Source organism: Lotus japonicus, chromosome 2 (assembly GCF_012489685.1).
Source record: "Lotus japonicus ecotype B-129 chromosome 2, LjGifu_v1.2".
In the NCBI taxonomy this organism is placed as follows: Eukaryota; Viridiplantae; Streptophyta; class Magnoliopsida; order Fabales; family Fabaceae; genus Lotus; species Lotus japonicus.
This window is the reverse complement of record NC_080042.1, coordinates 72,374,786-72,391,181: the sequence shown is the minus strand read 5'-3', so window position 1 is coordinate 72,391,181 and position 16,396 is coordinate 72,374,786. Positions and strand designations below refer to the sequence as shown.

Here is a 16,396-nt window from a genome sequence, read left to right as displayed (position 1 = left end):
TGTTTTTGTCTTCGTTTTCTTCATCACCTTCTCCCCTTACAAAAATATAAAAAAAATTAAAGGCTTTGATGGTCGGTAACAGCCAAAAGTAATAGACAGTTATAGACGCGATCGTAAACTAACCCCAACTGTTCACCAAGGAACAATGAAATTATTGTTTAATTTCACCCTCAATATTTAATAGAACTTAAATAAAATTTGATTTATATATACAAGAGATAAATGATATAATATAAATTTTAATTGAAGTTTTTCAAAAAAAAATAAGAATATTTTTTAGTTCCCCTCATAAAATATTAAAACAAGAACAAAATACAACTAAAAAAACTTTATTTGTTCTTGATTATAAGACCCTTCAGAGACCATTTATATAAAACTCCTATTAATTATCATCAAAAAATATCATTCTTTCCCATATCTACCCTTGCATAAATTTATTAAACTTTTGTAATTTCAAAATTTTGATATTCACTAGTAATTATTTCTCTTCAACACTACTCAATAAATTAATTAAGGGTACATGTGGAAGATGGATAAACTTTTTCAAAATCAATAGTCAATACATTAGACTTTGTAACATTGTTCACAAGTTAGAATTCCAATGAAACATTTATCGGTGTATTTTTCCATTTAATGCCCCTATAAAAATAATAAGTGAGATTAAGAGATAAAAATATATTTCAATGAATAAAATATGAAAAAATATAATATATTTTTTAAAATTAATGGTATTAATTACATTTCTGAATATGCCTATTTCTTATCTTTAACATGGTCAACCATAAAATTGTCCTATTAATTAACTTTATTACATGTTTTCTTAATTTATATTGATGTTTATCCTATTTTAAAGTGTCCCATCAATTCTATTGCTTTTTTTTGTTGTTCTCTCTTCATTCATTAATTCATTTTTTTTCTACTTAGTGATGTTTTTAATTTCAAAGTCTTAATCAATCCACTCTCTGACTTTCTCTCAGAATATTTATTATTTTCAATTGCTCTATCTCCCCCCCACCCCACCCTTTCATGCAGAGCTCTCAGCACATATATCACTCATTTCCCCCCTCCAAACATAACGTTTCTTTCATTTTGTTTTTGTTTGTTTCTGCCTTATTACAATGGCACATATGTTCAATCAGCTAAAGCCACAACGATGAGAGTAATGGCAATGTTTCGTATAAAGTCCACTCCTAACGCTAATTGGACTCATACACTCACTCACTCACCCCATTTTCAATTCCTGCATTTGTTTCTCTTCTAGACGCACTTTTCCTCTGGTGATGCTTATTCTCCCCTTTGCATATGTTTCTCTTTTATCATCGTCATTTGGGTCTCTTAGAACCTTTTTTGATCACAAAAAATGTTTCAAATCATGTTTCATCATGTGGATTTTTCTTGTTTTATGTATTCATGATGTAAGGGGGCATATGTTCGGTTCGGGTAGATTCTGAAATTCCAGGCCGTTACTAAATCACGCTAATTTTTTTTCTATTGTTCATTTTGTTTTGCGTTAATGCTTGTTTGGAGCCTCTTTTACACTTGATTATGAAAACAAAATAAATTTTAAGGAGAAACATCTCTGTGTAGCTTATGGGTTTCAAGGTCCGATGAAAGAAAAGTTGATCGAAACATGCTATTAGAGTTTTTTTTATCTATGGATGTCGTTTACGCTTAGGTTTTCCTATGCAATTTCCATTTTATCTTCTATGCAGGTCGTTTACTTCTTTTTTCTGTCACATTCATTAACTCTACTGTTTTTTTTTCTGTTGTCCTCTCTTCATTTCATTATTCATTATTTTGTTTAGTGGTGTTTTTTCAAAGTGTTAATTAACTCACTCCCTGAATTTCTCTCAAAAAATTCATTATTTTCAATTGTTATCTCTCTCTCTCTCTCTCTCTCTCTCTCGCTCTCTCTCTCTCTTTTGTATAAAGTCAACTCCTAACGCTCTTTAAAACTCATACACTCTCTCACTCGCCCCAATTTCAATTCATGCATTTGTTTCTCTTCTGGACGCATTCTACCTCTGGTGATTCCTTTTCTTCCTTTTTCATATGTCTCTCAATGAACATCACCATTTGGGTCTCTTAGACTTTTCTTCATCACAAAAATGTTTGAAATCATGTTTCCCCATGTCGTTTTGCTTGTTTTATGTATTCATGATGAGGGGGGGGGGGGGGCTTTGTTCTTGAATGATTCTGAAATTCTAGGTCAATACTAAATCACGTTCCTTTTTTTTCTTTGTTGATTTTGTTTTTCTTTACTGTATGTTTGGAACCTCTTTTTACTATTGATTCTTAAAACAAAATCAAGTTTAAGGTGAAACATCTCTGTGTAGCTTTTGGGCTTCAAGGTCTGATGAAAGAGAGGTTGATCGGAACATGCTATTAAAGCTTTTGTTATCTATACATATTGTTGTTTATGTTTTCTGATGCAATTTTCATTACGTCATCTATGCAGGTCATTTACTTCTTCTTTCTATCACATCCATTAATTCTACTGCCTTTAGTTCGTTGTCATGTCTTCATTCATTAATTCATTTTTTTGTTTAGTGATGTTTTTTTCAAAGTGTTAATTAATTCATTCCCTGACTTTCTCTCAGAACATTCATTATTTTCAACTGCCTCCTCAGTCACATTTATTCCTACTCTTAACGTTTCTTTCATTTTGTTTATATTTGTTTCTGCCTTATTGCACGGCCACATGTGTTCTATCATCTAAAGCCACATTATAAAGTCCCTTCCTAACGCTCATTAGACTCATACACTCACTCACTCGCCCCATTTTCAATTCCTGTATTTGTTTCTCTTCCAGGCGCACTCTGCCTCGGGTGATGCCTTTTCTTCCCTTTGCATATGTCTCTCTATTATCGCCATCATTAGGGTCTCTTAGACTTTTCTTCATCACATAAATGTTTCAAATCACGTTTTCCGATGTGCGTTTTGCTTTTTTTTGGTATTCGTGATGAAAGGGGTCATCGGTTATGTTCTAGAATGATTCTGAAATTCCAGGCCTTTATCAAATTATGTTACTTTGTTGTTTTGTTAAGATGATTTTGTTTTGCTTTAATGCATGTGTGGAGCCTCTTTTTCAATTGATTCTGAAAACAAAATCAATTTTAGGAGAAACATCTTTGTGTTGCTTCTGTGTTTTTTGGTCCGATAAACAAAAAGTTGATCGAAACTTGCTATTAGGGTTTTTATTATCTATGCATGACGTTTATATTTTCCGATGAAATTTCCATTTTATGTGTGTGCGTTTGAATTTTAGGAGAAACATCTTTGTGTTGCTTCTGGGTTTCTTAGTCCAATAAACAAAAGTTGATCGAAACTTGTGATTAGAGTTTTTATTATCTATGCATGTCGTTTATATTTTCCGATGAAATTTCCATTTTATGTGTGTGCATTTGAATTGTTTGCTAATTTTTTTGACTGATTGCTTAGGGCTCTGAGCTAAAGATATGGCAAGCCCTACTAGTGCCAAGGTTGGGCCTCAAAATGTGGGAAAATCCAAGACAAGAAGAAACAACGAAGGTGTCCAAAGCAAAGGTCCAAGCTTTTTAACGAGGATGTTTGGGTGTTTCATAGATTTGAGGTCCAAACCTGATGGCGCCTTGAGTACTAACAACAAACAAGATGATTTTCTACCTCCTTCCATCACTTTTGTTACAGGTTACATCCTTTTCTAATTTTAATAGAACTTCTCTCAAATTGACCTGTTGTAAACTGTCTTAAGAACTAAGAAAAATAATCAATGCTAAAAAATTGAGAAGATATAATTTTTTTTTTGAATAGGAGAAGATATAATTAATCAGTCAAATCTAGTATATTATTCTTTATTATTATATATAATTTATATTTTTATCATCATATAATACATTATATCATTTATATCTATCTCATAAATATTTTCCTATTTCTCTCCTTTTTATTAAGGGTATTATGGTGTAACTATAATTGTTAGACTTTTTCTTAATGCAATTGTTAGACTTGAACTCCTTTAATATGTTTAGTGTTTACATTTACATTTACTTTTTTTTTCTATCACCTTATTTTCACGTATTTTCTTTTCTTATTACATTTTTTTTATTATAGTTTTTTTTCCATCTCATTCGAGATTCTTATCTCTCACTTTTTTTTAATGTCCACAATATGCAACCCCAACTCTAGTTGCCGATGCCTTTATAAGACTCAAATTTGGTTATATAATTCTGTTTTTCCTCTCTCTTATTTTTCATTGTGTTTCTCCAGTACCATCAAACATAATCTGTGTTAATTAATCAATCATGTGAAATTGTGAACTCCTTTTGGGGTTCTATGTTAGTGGAAGTACTTGTGCAACACAGTTGAGTGAATGGTACATTTCTCTATTTATGTTGTTAATGTGCAAAGCAGTAGCTTCTTTGATTGCTAAGGGGATGAAAGATTTAACCTCCAGGCATGTGTCTAATGGGGGATTTTGATTTTTTTGAGCCCCACCCTTTCTTTCACCACATTAATTTTCACCCCACCTTTGTTTATCTCTTTTCTTTTCTATTACATTACTCATCATATTTTTCATTTTTCTTACAGTTGCTCCCGGCTCTTCAAGCAAGAGCCCTTCTACACCTCACTTGAGCAAGGAATTGAAACATTATCCCCATCTTCGACAGTTCACCTTTCGTAACCTGAAGTTGGCAACTGGGGATTTCCAATCTCGTCTCGGTGAGGGAGGCTTTGGTCCTGTATACAAAGGCTGGATCAGTCACAAGGGGGCCTCCCCCACAAGTCCCGGAGTCGGTCTTCCGGTTGCAGTCAAGATTCTTAAAAAAAATGGATTGCAGGGCCATCGCGAATTTGTTGTATGGAACCATGCTTACACTAATTAACATGTTTTACAGTTACACCATTTTTTTCCTTCTTTTCTTAACATCACTAATTACTTACTACTTCTATGTCATCATTGTTTCATGTCTGGCAGACTGAAGTTAACCATCTTGGTGGTTTAGATCATCCACACCTTGTTAAGTTGATTGGTTATTGCACTGAAGGTGAAGAAAGGGTACTTGTTTATGAGTATATGACCAAAGGAAGCTTAGAGCATCATCTCTTCAGGAGTAAGTCTTTCAACTTGTAATTTGTAGAAACTCATGTTCTCTCATATGTTTTTTTTTGAACGTATGTTCTCTCATATGTAAATACATGTTTATTGTCTTTTGATTATGGTAACTTTTGGATTTATTAGTCTTTGTTGGAATTATTTGTTTGTTTATTTATTTGAGGAGAATATATATAGCTTCAATAGTTTAAGTAATGAATATAATTAATTGATTATTCTTGTGCTAAAACAATGAACATGATGACAACAATCCTACATGAGTTCCATTCAATGCTAGAGATAGATCACATAATAAGTAATGGTGTTTGATTTATTTACAGGACCATATGTTCCCCTTCAGTGGTCAGTGAGAATGAAAATCATGCTTGGTGCTGCTAAGGGCCTTGCATATCTCCATGAGGAAGCTGAGAAACCTTTGATATATAGAGACTTCAAATCTTCAAACATTCTATTGGACAAGGTAACTTCAATGCTGCATATTTGTGATGCTAGTTTTGAATAAATAGCTTTCACTCCATCTTAGCATTTTTCTATTTCAGGACTACAATGCCAAACTTTCTGATTTTGGGCTTGCAAGAGATGGTCCTGTGGGAGACTCTACTCATGTCTCAACTCGTGTATTGGGAACACAAGGCTATGCAGCCCCAGAGTATATCATGACAGGTTAGTATAGTGAATCATCATAGATCATACATCATTTCAACATTTTAAGCTGATCTTCTAGTACCAAACTAGTGGAATTGGTACTAACCCACAATCCCTGTAGATACGATCTTTTATTACTACATCGCGATTTTGCATACTTAACAACTTTGAATTGTTTCTAATTCACTATATATGTTGTTATAGGGCACCTTACTGCCAAGAGTGATGTGTACAGCTTTGGCGTGGTTCTGCTTGAGATGCTGACCGGGAGAAAATCCATGGACAAAAAAAGGGGTCGAGATGCGGTTAACTTGGTTGAGTGGGTGCGACCTAAACTCAGGAAAGGGGGATCAATGTTCCATGAACTGATGGATCCTCAGCTTGGAGGTCAGTACTCAAGAAGAGCTGCTAATAAGGTGATGAATTTGGCTTTGAATTGCGTTAGCTGGGACGCGAAAGACAGGCCCGTGATGAGTGAAGTGGTGAAAGTTCTCAGCTCTCTTCCTCATTGCAAAGAGAAGATGGCTTCTTCCTCTTCACCATCCCCACCATCACCCTTGAATGTTGGCTCCTCGGACAATGGTGATTTCATAAATGGCTCTTCAGCTAGGGGCACACCGAGTCGCTTCAAAGCCTCCCCGTGCAACCTTCCTCTTCCTTCACCCAAAGCTAGTGGTGGAAGGTCATGAATGATGAGATTCATCTGAATCCCATCTTGTTTATGCTCTCTTTTATTTCCTAGTAATAACTTGGACTTTACATTATGTATAGAAACTATGTATGCACAGGAAAAGGAAAGGAAGAATGTTTAAGTTTGGTTTTAAAGACAAAACTTAAATTATCTTCCTCTTCCTTTTCGTTTAGTATTGCTTTGCTCATGTAGTTCTAGTTGTTTTCAGAACTGGATGCTAGGCTGTTTGAGCTATATTTTCTTGTTTTTGACTTCTTATTATAGGGAGCTCAAAATATGTTATTTTCTTACACCCAATTGCCCATAACCTTTTGTTTTTACTTTTTTAAAATGAAAACTAGTTTTATAACTATTTCTGATAAACACTTATTTTCTCATTAATTATATTTTGAATCCTTATGTCAAAAAAATATATTATGAATCCTATCTTTTTTTAATCACGTCTCTCATTTTGTCTTTCCGCTCCTCCTATTTCACTTCTAGTGTGGGTGAAATTTGAGACGTGAACAAACTATTTTCTTTCTGCACCCAGCTTATGGAATTTCTCAAAACAAATCTAAACCTTGATAGCATACCATCTTAGACTTTTTTATCTGACCTGTGAATTGAAACATGTCCCAACTTACAGGCCCTACTCTCTTTGGACTCTATACCCTTTTTGGGCTTATGGGCTGGCCTACAAATTGATGTTTGGTATCACATCCTTGGGACAAGTTGAGTCCTTAGATCCTTCAGTGAATAATTCATAATTAATCATATGAATGTTAGAGAACCAACTTTGCAATTGTTTTATGTCAACTACAAACACTTTGAAACTTTTAGTACAGAACAATATTCTCAAGCAGCCATGTAATCGTTCATTGCTTTCTTCTTAGATTTCCCTACAAAAGATTTGATGTCTCCGAGAAAATACAGTATTGAGAGGAAACACACTGCATCTTCCAAGTTTTGTTACTTAAGCTAGTAAATTTTGGTTTCTCTTACCACTTTAACTATTATTTTTGTCATGTCATGAACAATAAAGGTCTTCAAAATCAGAGAAACAAGCCTTGAGTTTTTATTCAGAAGAAACTTTTTGTTGTGTGAATTGGTTTTGATGGATCCAACACAAACGCTCACCCTCTGGTAATTTGATTAAGAAAATAGAGAGGTCCATGATACCTTACATCAAATGATCCAATATGCTTCATGGTTCAATCATGATAGATAGGCTAACTGAAAGGAATGAGCATATAAAGTAAATTACAACTTCAAATTGCATAGTGCTTAGAAATTTGGAAAAACAGAATGAGTATGTTAGAATAGAATAGAACATTAGGTTACAATATTCTTTATTTACTTACATATGTAATTACATAACCTTTCGAAAATACAAAACCACATGATAACACAAACATCAGCCTGTGAAGTGTAGTTTCTAGAAAATGAAAGCAAACACAGGCACCCAACAACACAATCCCAACTTCAGTCTAAAATGAAAAATTGGTTTACTGCCTATAAGTATGAGAAATTTTATTTCTCACCATAGTTATATTAGTTTCATAGAGAACCCCAAGGTGGAATTATTAACAGGTGCGCTTTCATTTTAATATGCAACTATTGCTGACACTTTTAATTTTGCATAAATCAGTATAACAGAGGCCATTTCAATTCAACTTTCGTTTGAGATGGACTCACACTTGAGGGGAAGGTCGTTGTGATATCAAGTGTGAGTAAGTCCCATAAGTGAGAGGACTCATACATGATACACCTAATGCCTTAAGGATGTGGATGATCCACCATAGTTTAAAAAATCTCCTTTAGGCCTCAAAGTGGCATCAGAGTCGATGATTGTTTGACCATGGCGACCATCTTCTTGTGTCGAAAGTCTTCCTGTAAATGTTGTGATCAAGCGGTGAGTCTCATTGGTCAAATATTTGGAGGCTTCCGCTTTTGTTTGAGATTGACTCACACTTGAGGGAGAGATTTTTGTGATATCAAATGTGAGTTAGTCTTACATTGGAAGATAATGACGAGTTTGAGCACTTTATAAGTTTTGGCTAAAAGATGTGGTGTCCAGCTCACTTGTGGTTTACTAGCCCAATGCGGGTGATCCCTTATAGTTTAAATCATCTCATTTAGGCCCAATAGGGCGCAGATGACAACGCTCTCACAAGTAGTGAGTGTGGGACGAAGTGGTGGCGCTCTCAAAGTGCTCTCAAATGATGTTGGAATCCCGAGGAGAATGGTGGCATTCATCGGAGTGATCAAAGGAGGTGTGGTCGGAGTTGGAGTAGCGAGGAGCGGCGATAGCAAGAGAATGACAGTTTTTTTAGGTTAAGAGAAAAAGTGTGTTTACAATGCCGGGACGACCCCTTTCATTTAACATCAGCGTCGACCTAACCAACGTTACTCATTGGACCGTTGGATCTAGACTCATAATAAGTGGCGGATGGAGTCGATACAAAGTCACAAATGATGTAGAGACAACTTTTTTTTAATCTTAGAGTGAGCCTAGCCAACGCCAATTAGCTCTGGCCCAAAAACTTGTTAACTCTTTTGCAAGTATACAAAATCATTATGTAGTAATAAAAATATCGAACCTCATGGATGTGAGTTTATTACTGGTCTGACTAGTTTTATACCAGAAGAATGTCTTGAAAAGATGGATTATTGCCAGTTTCAATAAAAGCGGAAATCTCTGGTTTAACTACAATAGGGTACAGGCAAATCGCGCCATGCATCTTAGTGTGATCGTGCCTAGTGAAATGTCTCAGTTTCCCTAAATGAGCTGGTGTGATCGCTACACCCATCCAGTGCCATTGCGCTCAAGTCCCTGCATAGAAAAATAAGGAATAAGGGTGAAAACACCTAAAATAATGACCTAAAAATCATCATCTACTCCTAAAAACACTAAAGCGCATGAATTGAGATTTAAGTACCCTAAAAGAATTAAATTATGCTAAAATATTCCTAAAAGTATCTTGAAGACCTAAGAAAATAGCTCTATAATCTTGGGTCAGTACCAATCAACGCTACTTTTTAAAAATAGTGAAATCCTAATTTTAATGATAGCGTCAACCTTACATCGTCTTAACTGACGCTAACTGTCAAACATTAGTGTCGGTATTGAGGTCGTCACTAATTTTTTACGCCATACTAGTATTGATCATGCGTCATGCACGGAAGGAATAAGAGTATTTTGTTGGCATACATCAGATCTTTTCATATTTCATCTCTTTTTTTTTAAATACGTATATCACCTATTTAAGTTTTTTTTTTCTAATCTTAGTTACATTCTAATTCCCTTTTTTCTATTTTTTTATGCTTTGAATCAATATACTAAAACCATTTTAATCTTCCTGATGTATATATGAAAACATAAAATACAAAAATTTTAAGTTAATTTCCAAACCAATCCTTTAAAACTATTTGATATGGCATATTTGATATTATTTTGAATGTAAGATATTACATTCAATTTTTTTATTATATAAAAAAATCATAATAATTAAAAAAAAGTTTGTCAGCATAGATCTTAATGGCAGAAAAGTCACAATTGACTTTTATTAATTATTTTAATGTCATTAAAAACCATTAAATGTCAAATTAATATTGTAGTTATTTTCAAAAAAAGTCACAACTGACTTTTTTTTTAAATTATTCTAGTGTCATTAATAACTATTAAATGTAATGTTAATACATTAATTATTTTTGAAAATATGAAATTATTTAATATTTTAAATTAATAAAAAATAAAAAAAATATAAATATGACATCATTTATCTACTAATTACAGTATGAGAGAGAAAACTTATGAAAAAAGACATAAAATAAGAAGGTGACACTTGTCAGAGTTGACACTTTTTGGTTTCAAAAATAGTATAGTAGGATATGATAGGATATTATAAAATGACAAATTAAATTCTTGTAGTGTTTGGAGGAAGGAAGTAGGATTTGTCCATTCCTTCCATTGACATGGATGGAAGATAATTCTGGATACTTAACATGGATTAGTGACTTTAAGCTTATTTCTAGTGCCTTCTATTTTAGTATTTGCAAAAAAGAAATTTGTTGTTGTTGTTGTTGTTGTGACGTTCATATATACTTTGATCTTAGCTCTTTTTACATCTATCGTTTTTTTTTGAAATCTTTTTATTTTTATTTATCTATTACTTTTACCGTATAAAAAAATATTAACAGTATATTTATATTTCTTAACATATGTGCTAAAAATCTTGGGGTACTACATTAATTCCATGCCTCGTTATTCAGCAGCGTTTTCTGTGTTTCGGGGTTTAACTTCTAATGCTGGTTGCATATGCATTCCCTTTCTTTTGCATTTAATTTTATTTCCTCTTTTTCAGTGCAACTTTTAATTTTATTTCCCACTAGCTTTGATCATTTTTTTGATACATGAACATTATATTTCTTTTAGTATCATTTTACCATATTAATGGATAATTATTATTTAATTTCACCCCTTAATATCTAACCGGATTTAAGTGAAAAACTGGTTAAATTTATGCAAAAAATAAATGATAAAATATAAATTCTATTTTAAAAAGAAGAATATTTCTAAGTTCCCCTCCTATAATATTAAAATATGGACAAAATACAACTAAAATGATAATATTCTTTTCATTTTTTTATCTTTACACAAAAAAAAAATATTCATGTTTATCCTATTTTGAAAGTGTTAATAATAATTAATACAATCCCTCTCTTACTTATTTTTGTAACATTGATTAATTTTAAAAAAATTCCCTTTCTTCACTCTAATTGTGTTTTTTTAAGTGTTAATTAGTTCATTCATTATATTTTCCTCAGAACTCTCTCTCTCTCTCTCTCTCTCTCTCTCTCTCTCTCTCTCTCTCTCTCTCTCTCTCTCTCTCTCTCTCTCTCTCTCTCTCTCTCTCTCTCTCATGGAGAGCTCCCCTCGAAACCTAACGTTTCTTTCGTATTGTTTTTGTTTGTTTCTGTCTTATTAGCTGGACATGTGCGTTGAATCCGCTGAATGGGTGAAGCCACAACACTAAGAGTGATTACAATCCTACTTATAAAGACCACTCCCAACGCTCATTTGACTCACCCACTCACTCCCCATTTTCCAATTCCTGTAGACGCACTTTGTCTCTGGTATTGCTTTTTCTTTCTTCGCATTTGTCTCTCTTTTTTCATCATCATCTAGATATCTAAGAATTTTTCTTCATCACCTAAATGTTTCAAACCTTGTTTTCCATTGTGGGTATTTCTCGTTGTACGTTTTTATAATGAATGGTGGCGTCTGTTCTAGAGTGGCTCTGAAATCTGGGCCTTTACTAAATCTTATTATTTCTCATTTTATTTTTCTGATTTTGTTGTGCTTCAATTCATGTTTTGGAGAATTTTCTACAATTGATTTTGAAAATTGAATCAAATTTTAGGAGAAACATCTGTGTGTAACTTCTGGGTTTTTGAATCCGGCGAAAAAAATGTTGATCGAAACATACAATAAAATTTTTGTTATCAATGCATATCGTTTAGGCTTATTGATCTAGTTTCCTTGTTGTGTGTGTGTTTGAATTCATGTTTGGAGAATCTCCTACAATTGATTTTGAAAATTAAATTAAATTTTAGGAGAAACATCTATGGGTAATTTCTGGGTTTCTGAGTCCGATGAAAAAAAAATGTTGATCGGAACATACGATTAAAGTTTTTGTTATGAATGCATGTCGTTTAGGCTTATCGGTCCAATTTCCTTCTTGTGTGGGTTTGAATTATCGATTATGTGTTGAATTTTATGTCTATCGTTTAGGGTTTTGAGCTTAAGACATGGCAAGTCCTTGTACTAAGGTTGGACCTCAGAATATGGCAAAATCCAAGACAAGAAGAAACAATGAAGGTATAAAAAGCAAAGGTTCAAGCTTTTTTATGAAGGTGTTTGGGTGTTTCATGGCTTTGTGGTCCAAACCTGAAGACGCCTCGAGTAGCAACAACAAACAAGATGGTTCTCTACCTTCCTCCATCACTCCTGTTACAGGTTACGTCATGTTTAAATTTTATCAGAACTTTTAATAAATTGACACTGACATCGAATTGTTTTGATAGATTCAAAGATTTAAGGGTTAATCCTCTACTTGGTCCCTGTGGTTGTGTGGCCGTCTGAAATTAGTCCCTCCCCGGAAAATCTGAAAATCTAAGTCCTCGCGTTTGAAAAAGTGTGTGGAGCAGGTCCTCCTCGGAGGGACTAATTTCCACACACTTTCCAAACCCGATGACTTAGATTTTCAGATTTTCCGGGGAGGGACTAATTTCAGACGGCCACACAACCATAGGGACCAAGTAGAGGATTATCCCAAGATTTAATATCACTATTGTAATTTGAAAAGTGGCAACGAAATGTTATTTCCTTGTCTGATACTCCCTTGCTTTTCTTTGTTTGTGGATCTGTGCTTTCTTTTCATCAATATGTCGTAAATTGTTCCAAGAACTAATAAAATAATTTTTATAATGCTAACCAATAAAGGTGGCAGAGAAAACATTTTCCGGAGCAGATAAAAAAGAGAAAACATTTTCATTTATTTTTATTTTTATTTTAAAGAGAAGATATAATTAAAAATAAAAAAGAACAAATTATTTAGTCAATTCTATTAGTTAGACACTACTTTACCTTTCACATAGTACTTTTTATCATTTTACTATGATATTACCTATTATTCTTTTACTTTTGACTTTTTATTTTCTTCTTGTCTTTTTTTTTATTAAGGGTTCACTTATCTGGATTAAGCTCTTATATCTAAATTGTGTTCCAATTTCATGTTTTACCAATAATTTTTATGACAATTAAAAAAAGACACGAATGTGGGTATTGCAAATTTACATTGTAATTTTTATTAAAATGTAAAAATTTAATTGGGGAGAAAGACAATGAGATAAAAGAGAAGATTTGGATTTTTGTCATCTTTATCTTTTTTGATGGCATAGTCATGGTCATGGTGGCATCTTAACTCTCAATAGCTTTGATTCAATTTTCACACATTTTTATTTTCTACTTTTTTTCTTTTTTCTTTTCTATAAATTATCATCGTATCTCTAACTTATTTCTCTATTATTCTTATATTTGTTCAATTTATTGGGGTGTGGATATATAATTTTTCCATACTTAAGTCTCATTGCTCCAGCTCTACTAGGGAAACCCGCAACTCTAGTTTAATTTCATGTGCCTTTCTAAGATCGAATTTGGTTCTGACCCCTTATATTATGTTCTTCCTCTCTTATTTTCTTGTGACTCTCTACCACCTATCAGAATATCTGTGTTAGTTAAACAATTATGTGAAATCCCTTTGGGTTTCTATGTGTGTGTTATTAATTGTTCAATGCATGAGCTTCTTTGATTCCTCAGGGGATGACATATTTAGATTCCATGCATGCGTATATATAGTGGGATTTTGATTCATTCGATTCTCACTTTCTCTTCAATCACATTTTCATAAAAAGTTTTTGTTGTACATGCCATGTTGCTTTTTGACTGTCATCTGATATCTCTTTCATGCAAATCAATAGGAAAGAAACTTGCAAGTGATCACAATGCTAGAAACCAAGCAGTTGCTCCGGGATCTTTAAGCAAGGAATTGAAAGTTTATCGCCATCTAAAGCAATACACCTTTGAGAACCTAAAGTTGGCAACATGGGGTTTTCGATTTCGTCTCGGTGTAGGAATCCTTGGTTCTGTTTACAAAGGCTGGGTCAGTCGCACTGGGACCTCCCCCTCAAGACCTACAACCGGCCTCCCAGTTGCAGTCAAGATTCTTAACAAAAATGGATCACAAGGCCATCATGAATTTGTTGTATGGAACTATCTTTACACTCTCATTAACATCTTTCTTTATCTGCTACTAGTTATTTTCTTTTGTTGTATGGATCACTGTCATCATTGTTTCATGTGTTGCAGACTGAAGTAATTAATCGTCTTGGTGGTGGTTTAGATCACCCACATCTTGTTAAGTTGATTGGTTATTGCACTGAAGGGGCACTGGTTTATGAGTTTATATCTAAAGGAAGCTTAGATAAGCATCTCTTCAAGAGTAAGTCTTTCAACTTGTTGTAATTTGTAGAAATTAGTGTTCACTCTCATGTAAATACACATTTATTCTCTTTTGATTATGGTAACTTTTGTATTTATTGTAGTAGTTTGTTAGAATTAACTGTTTTTTTTAGCTTAAAACTGAGTTATTATTGTATGCTTGAGATAGATTACATAATATGTAATTATGTTTTGTTTATTTACAGGACTATATTTTCCCCTTCAGTGGTCAGTGAGAATGAAAATCATGCTTGGTGCTGCTAAGGGCCTTGCATATCTCCATGAGGATGCTGAGAAACCTTTGATATATAGAAACTTCAAAACTTCCAGCATATTATTGGATAGGGTAACTCGAATGCTGCATACATGTGATGATAGTTTTGAACAAATAGCTTTCGCTCCATCTTAACATTTATCAATTTCAGGACTACAATGCCAGACTTTCTGATTCAGTGCTTGTATGGGATGGTCCTGTGGGAGACTCTACTGATGTCTCAACTCGGGTATGGAGAACGCAAGGGTATGCTGCCCCAGAGTATATCATGACAGGTTAGTATAGCAGATCATAGATCATACATCATACATCATACATCATTTCAACCTTTTAATCTGATCTTCCAGTACAAAACTAGAGGAATTTGTACTAAACTCACAATCCTTGTAGATACGAACTTTTATTACTACATGACCATTTTATACACTTGAATGGTTTGGATTGTTTCTAATCCATTATATATGTTGTTACAGGCCACCCTACTGCCAAGAGTGATGTGTATAGCTTCGGGGTGGTTCTGCTTGAGATGCTGACAGGAAGAAGATCCATTGACAAAAGAAGGCGTCGAGATGAGGTTAACTTGGTAGAATGGGCGCGGCCTAAACTCAGGTTAAGGGGAGAAGGGTTCCGTGAACTGATGGATCCTCAACTTAAAGGTCTATACTCAGGAAGAGGTGCTCGAAGGGCAATGGAGTTGGCTTATCGTTGCATTAGTCGTGAAGCGATAGACAGGCCTTCAATGAGTGAAGTGGTGGAAGTGCTCAGCTCTTTGCCTCGTTACCATGAGAAGATAGCTTCTTCCTCTCCACCATCCCTACCCTCACCCTTATTTGAGGGATTGATTGTTGGCTCCTCCAACCATGATGGCTTCATAGTTGGCACATCAGGAAAGGGACCTAGTCACTTTCGAGCCCCCTCGTGCAACCTTCCTCTTCCTTCAACTAAAGCTAGTGGTGGAATGCCATGATGATATTCATCTGAATCTCATCTTGTGTATGCTCTCTTTTATTTCCTAGTAATGACTTGGGCTTTTCATATTATATATAGAAACTAAAGTATAGACATGAGAAAGAAAGAATGTTTAAGTTTGGTTTTAAAGCCAACACTTAAGGTTATCCTCCCTTCCTTTTTTTATCAGTATCCAGTAGTTATTGTTCTGCTCCTCTGGTTCTTGTTGTTTTCAAGACTGAATGCTATATGAGTTCTTTTTCTTATGCCCATAACCTTTTTTTTCTTTTTCAAAATGCAAACTAGTTTACTGGTTCTGGTATACTGATTATCTTCCATCTCATTTTACTCACTTTCTCCTTCTTTGTGTTTCTTTTTCTATCACATCACTTCTTATATCTCTTATTTTCTCTCTTCTCTCTCTATTTCTCTATGGGAAGGGTGGAATTGGAGCGTGATCAAATTATCATCCTTTTGCAACAAATCTGAACCTAGATAGCAATACCCTCCTAGACTTTTTAGGTTGACCTTTGAATTGAATCATGTCCCAAACTTATAGGCCCTACTCGCCCTTTTGGTCTTTTGGGCTGGCCTTCAATTGATCTTTGGAATCACATCCTCAGCCTAGTTGAGTCCATGGATCTCCTTTGACCAAAAAAAAAATCCATGGATCCTAAATAATTATTAATAACCATATCA

At 34.0% G+C, this 16,396-nt stretch overlaps 2 protein-coding genes across 2 annotated transcripts; both read left to right on the top strand.

Annotated features, from left to right (window-relative positions):
- The first annotated feature begins 3,458 nt into the window (after positions 1 to 3,458).
- Positions 3,459 to 6,429, top strand: LOC130736994 (receptor-like cytoplasmic kinase 176). The gene is made up of 6 exons (XM_057588766.1): positions 3,459 to 3,669; positions 4,570 to 4,838; positions 4,958 to 5,093; positions 5,416 to 5,555; positions 5,635 to 5,758; positions 5,945 to 6,429. Exons 1-6 carry the CDS (start codon positions 3,459 to 3,461, stop codon positions 6,427 to 6,429), a joined length of 1,365 nt encoding a protein of 454 aa, XP_057444749.1.
- A 7,396-nt stretch (positions 6,430 to 13,825) lies between these two features.
- LOC130739351 (serine/threonine-protein kinase PBL35-like) lies at positions 13,826 to 16,354 on the top strand. The gene is made up of 5 exons (XM_057591625.1): positions 13,826 to 14,236; positions 14,344 to 14,476; positions 14,682 to 14,821; positions 14,901 to 15,024; positions 15,223 to 16,354. The coding sequence occupies exons 1-5, from the start codon at positions 13,907 to 13,909 to the stop codon at positions 15,714 to 15,716; spliced, it is 1,221 nt and encodes a 406-aa protein (XP_057447608.1). The 5' UTR covers positions 13,826 to 13,906; the 3' UTR covers positions 15,717 to 16,354.
- The last annotated feature ends 42 nt before the right edge of the window (positions 16,355 to 16,396 follow it).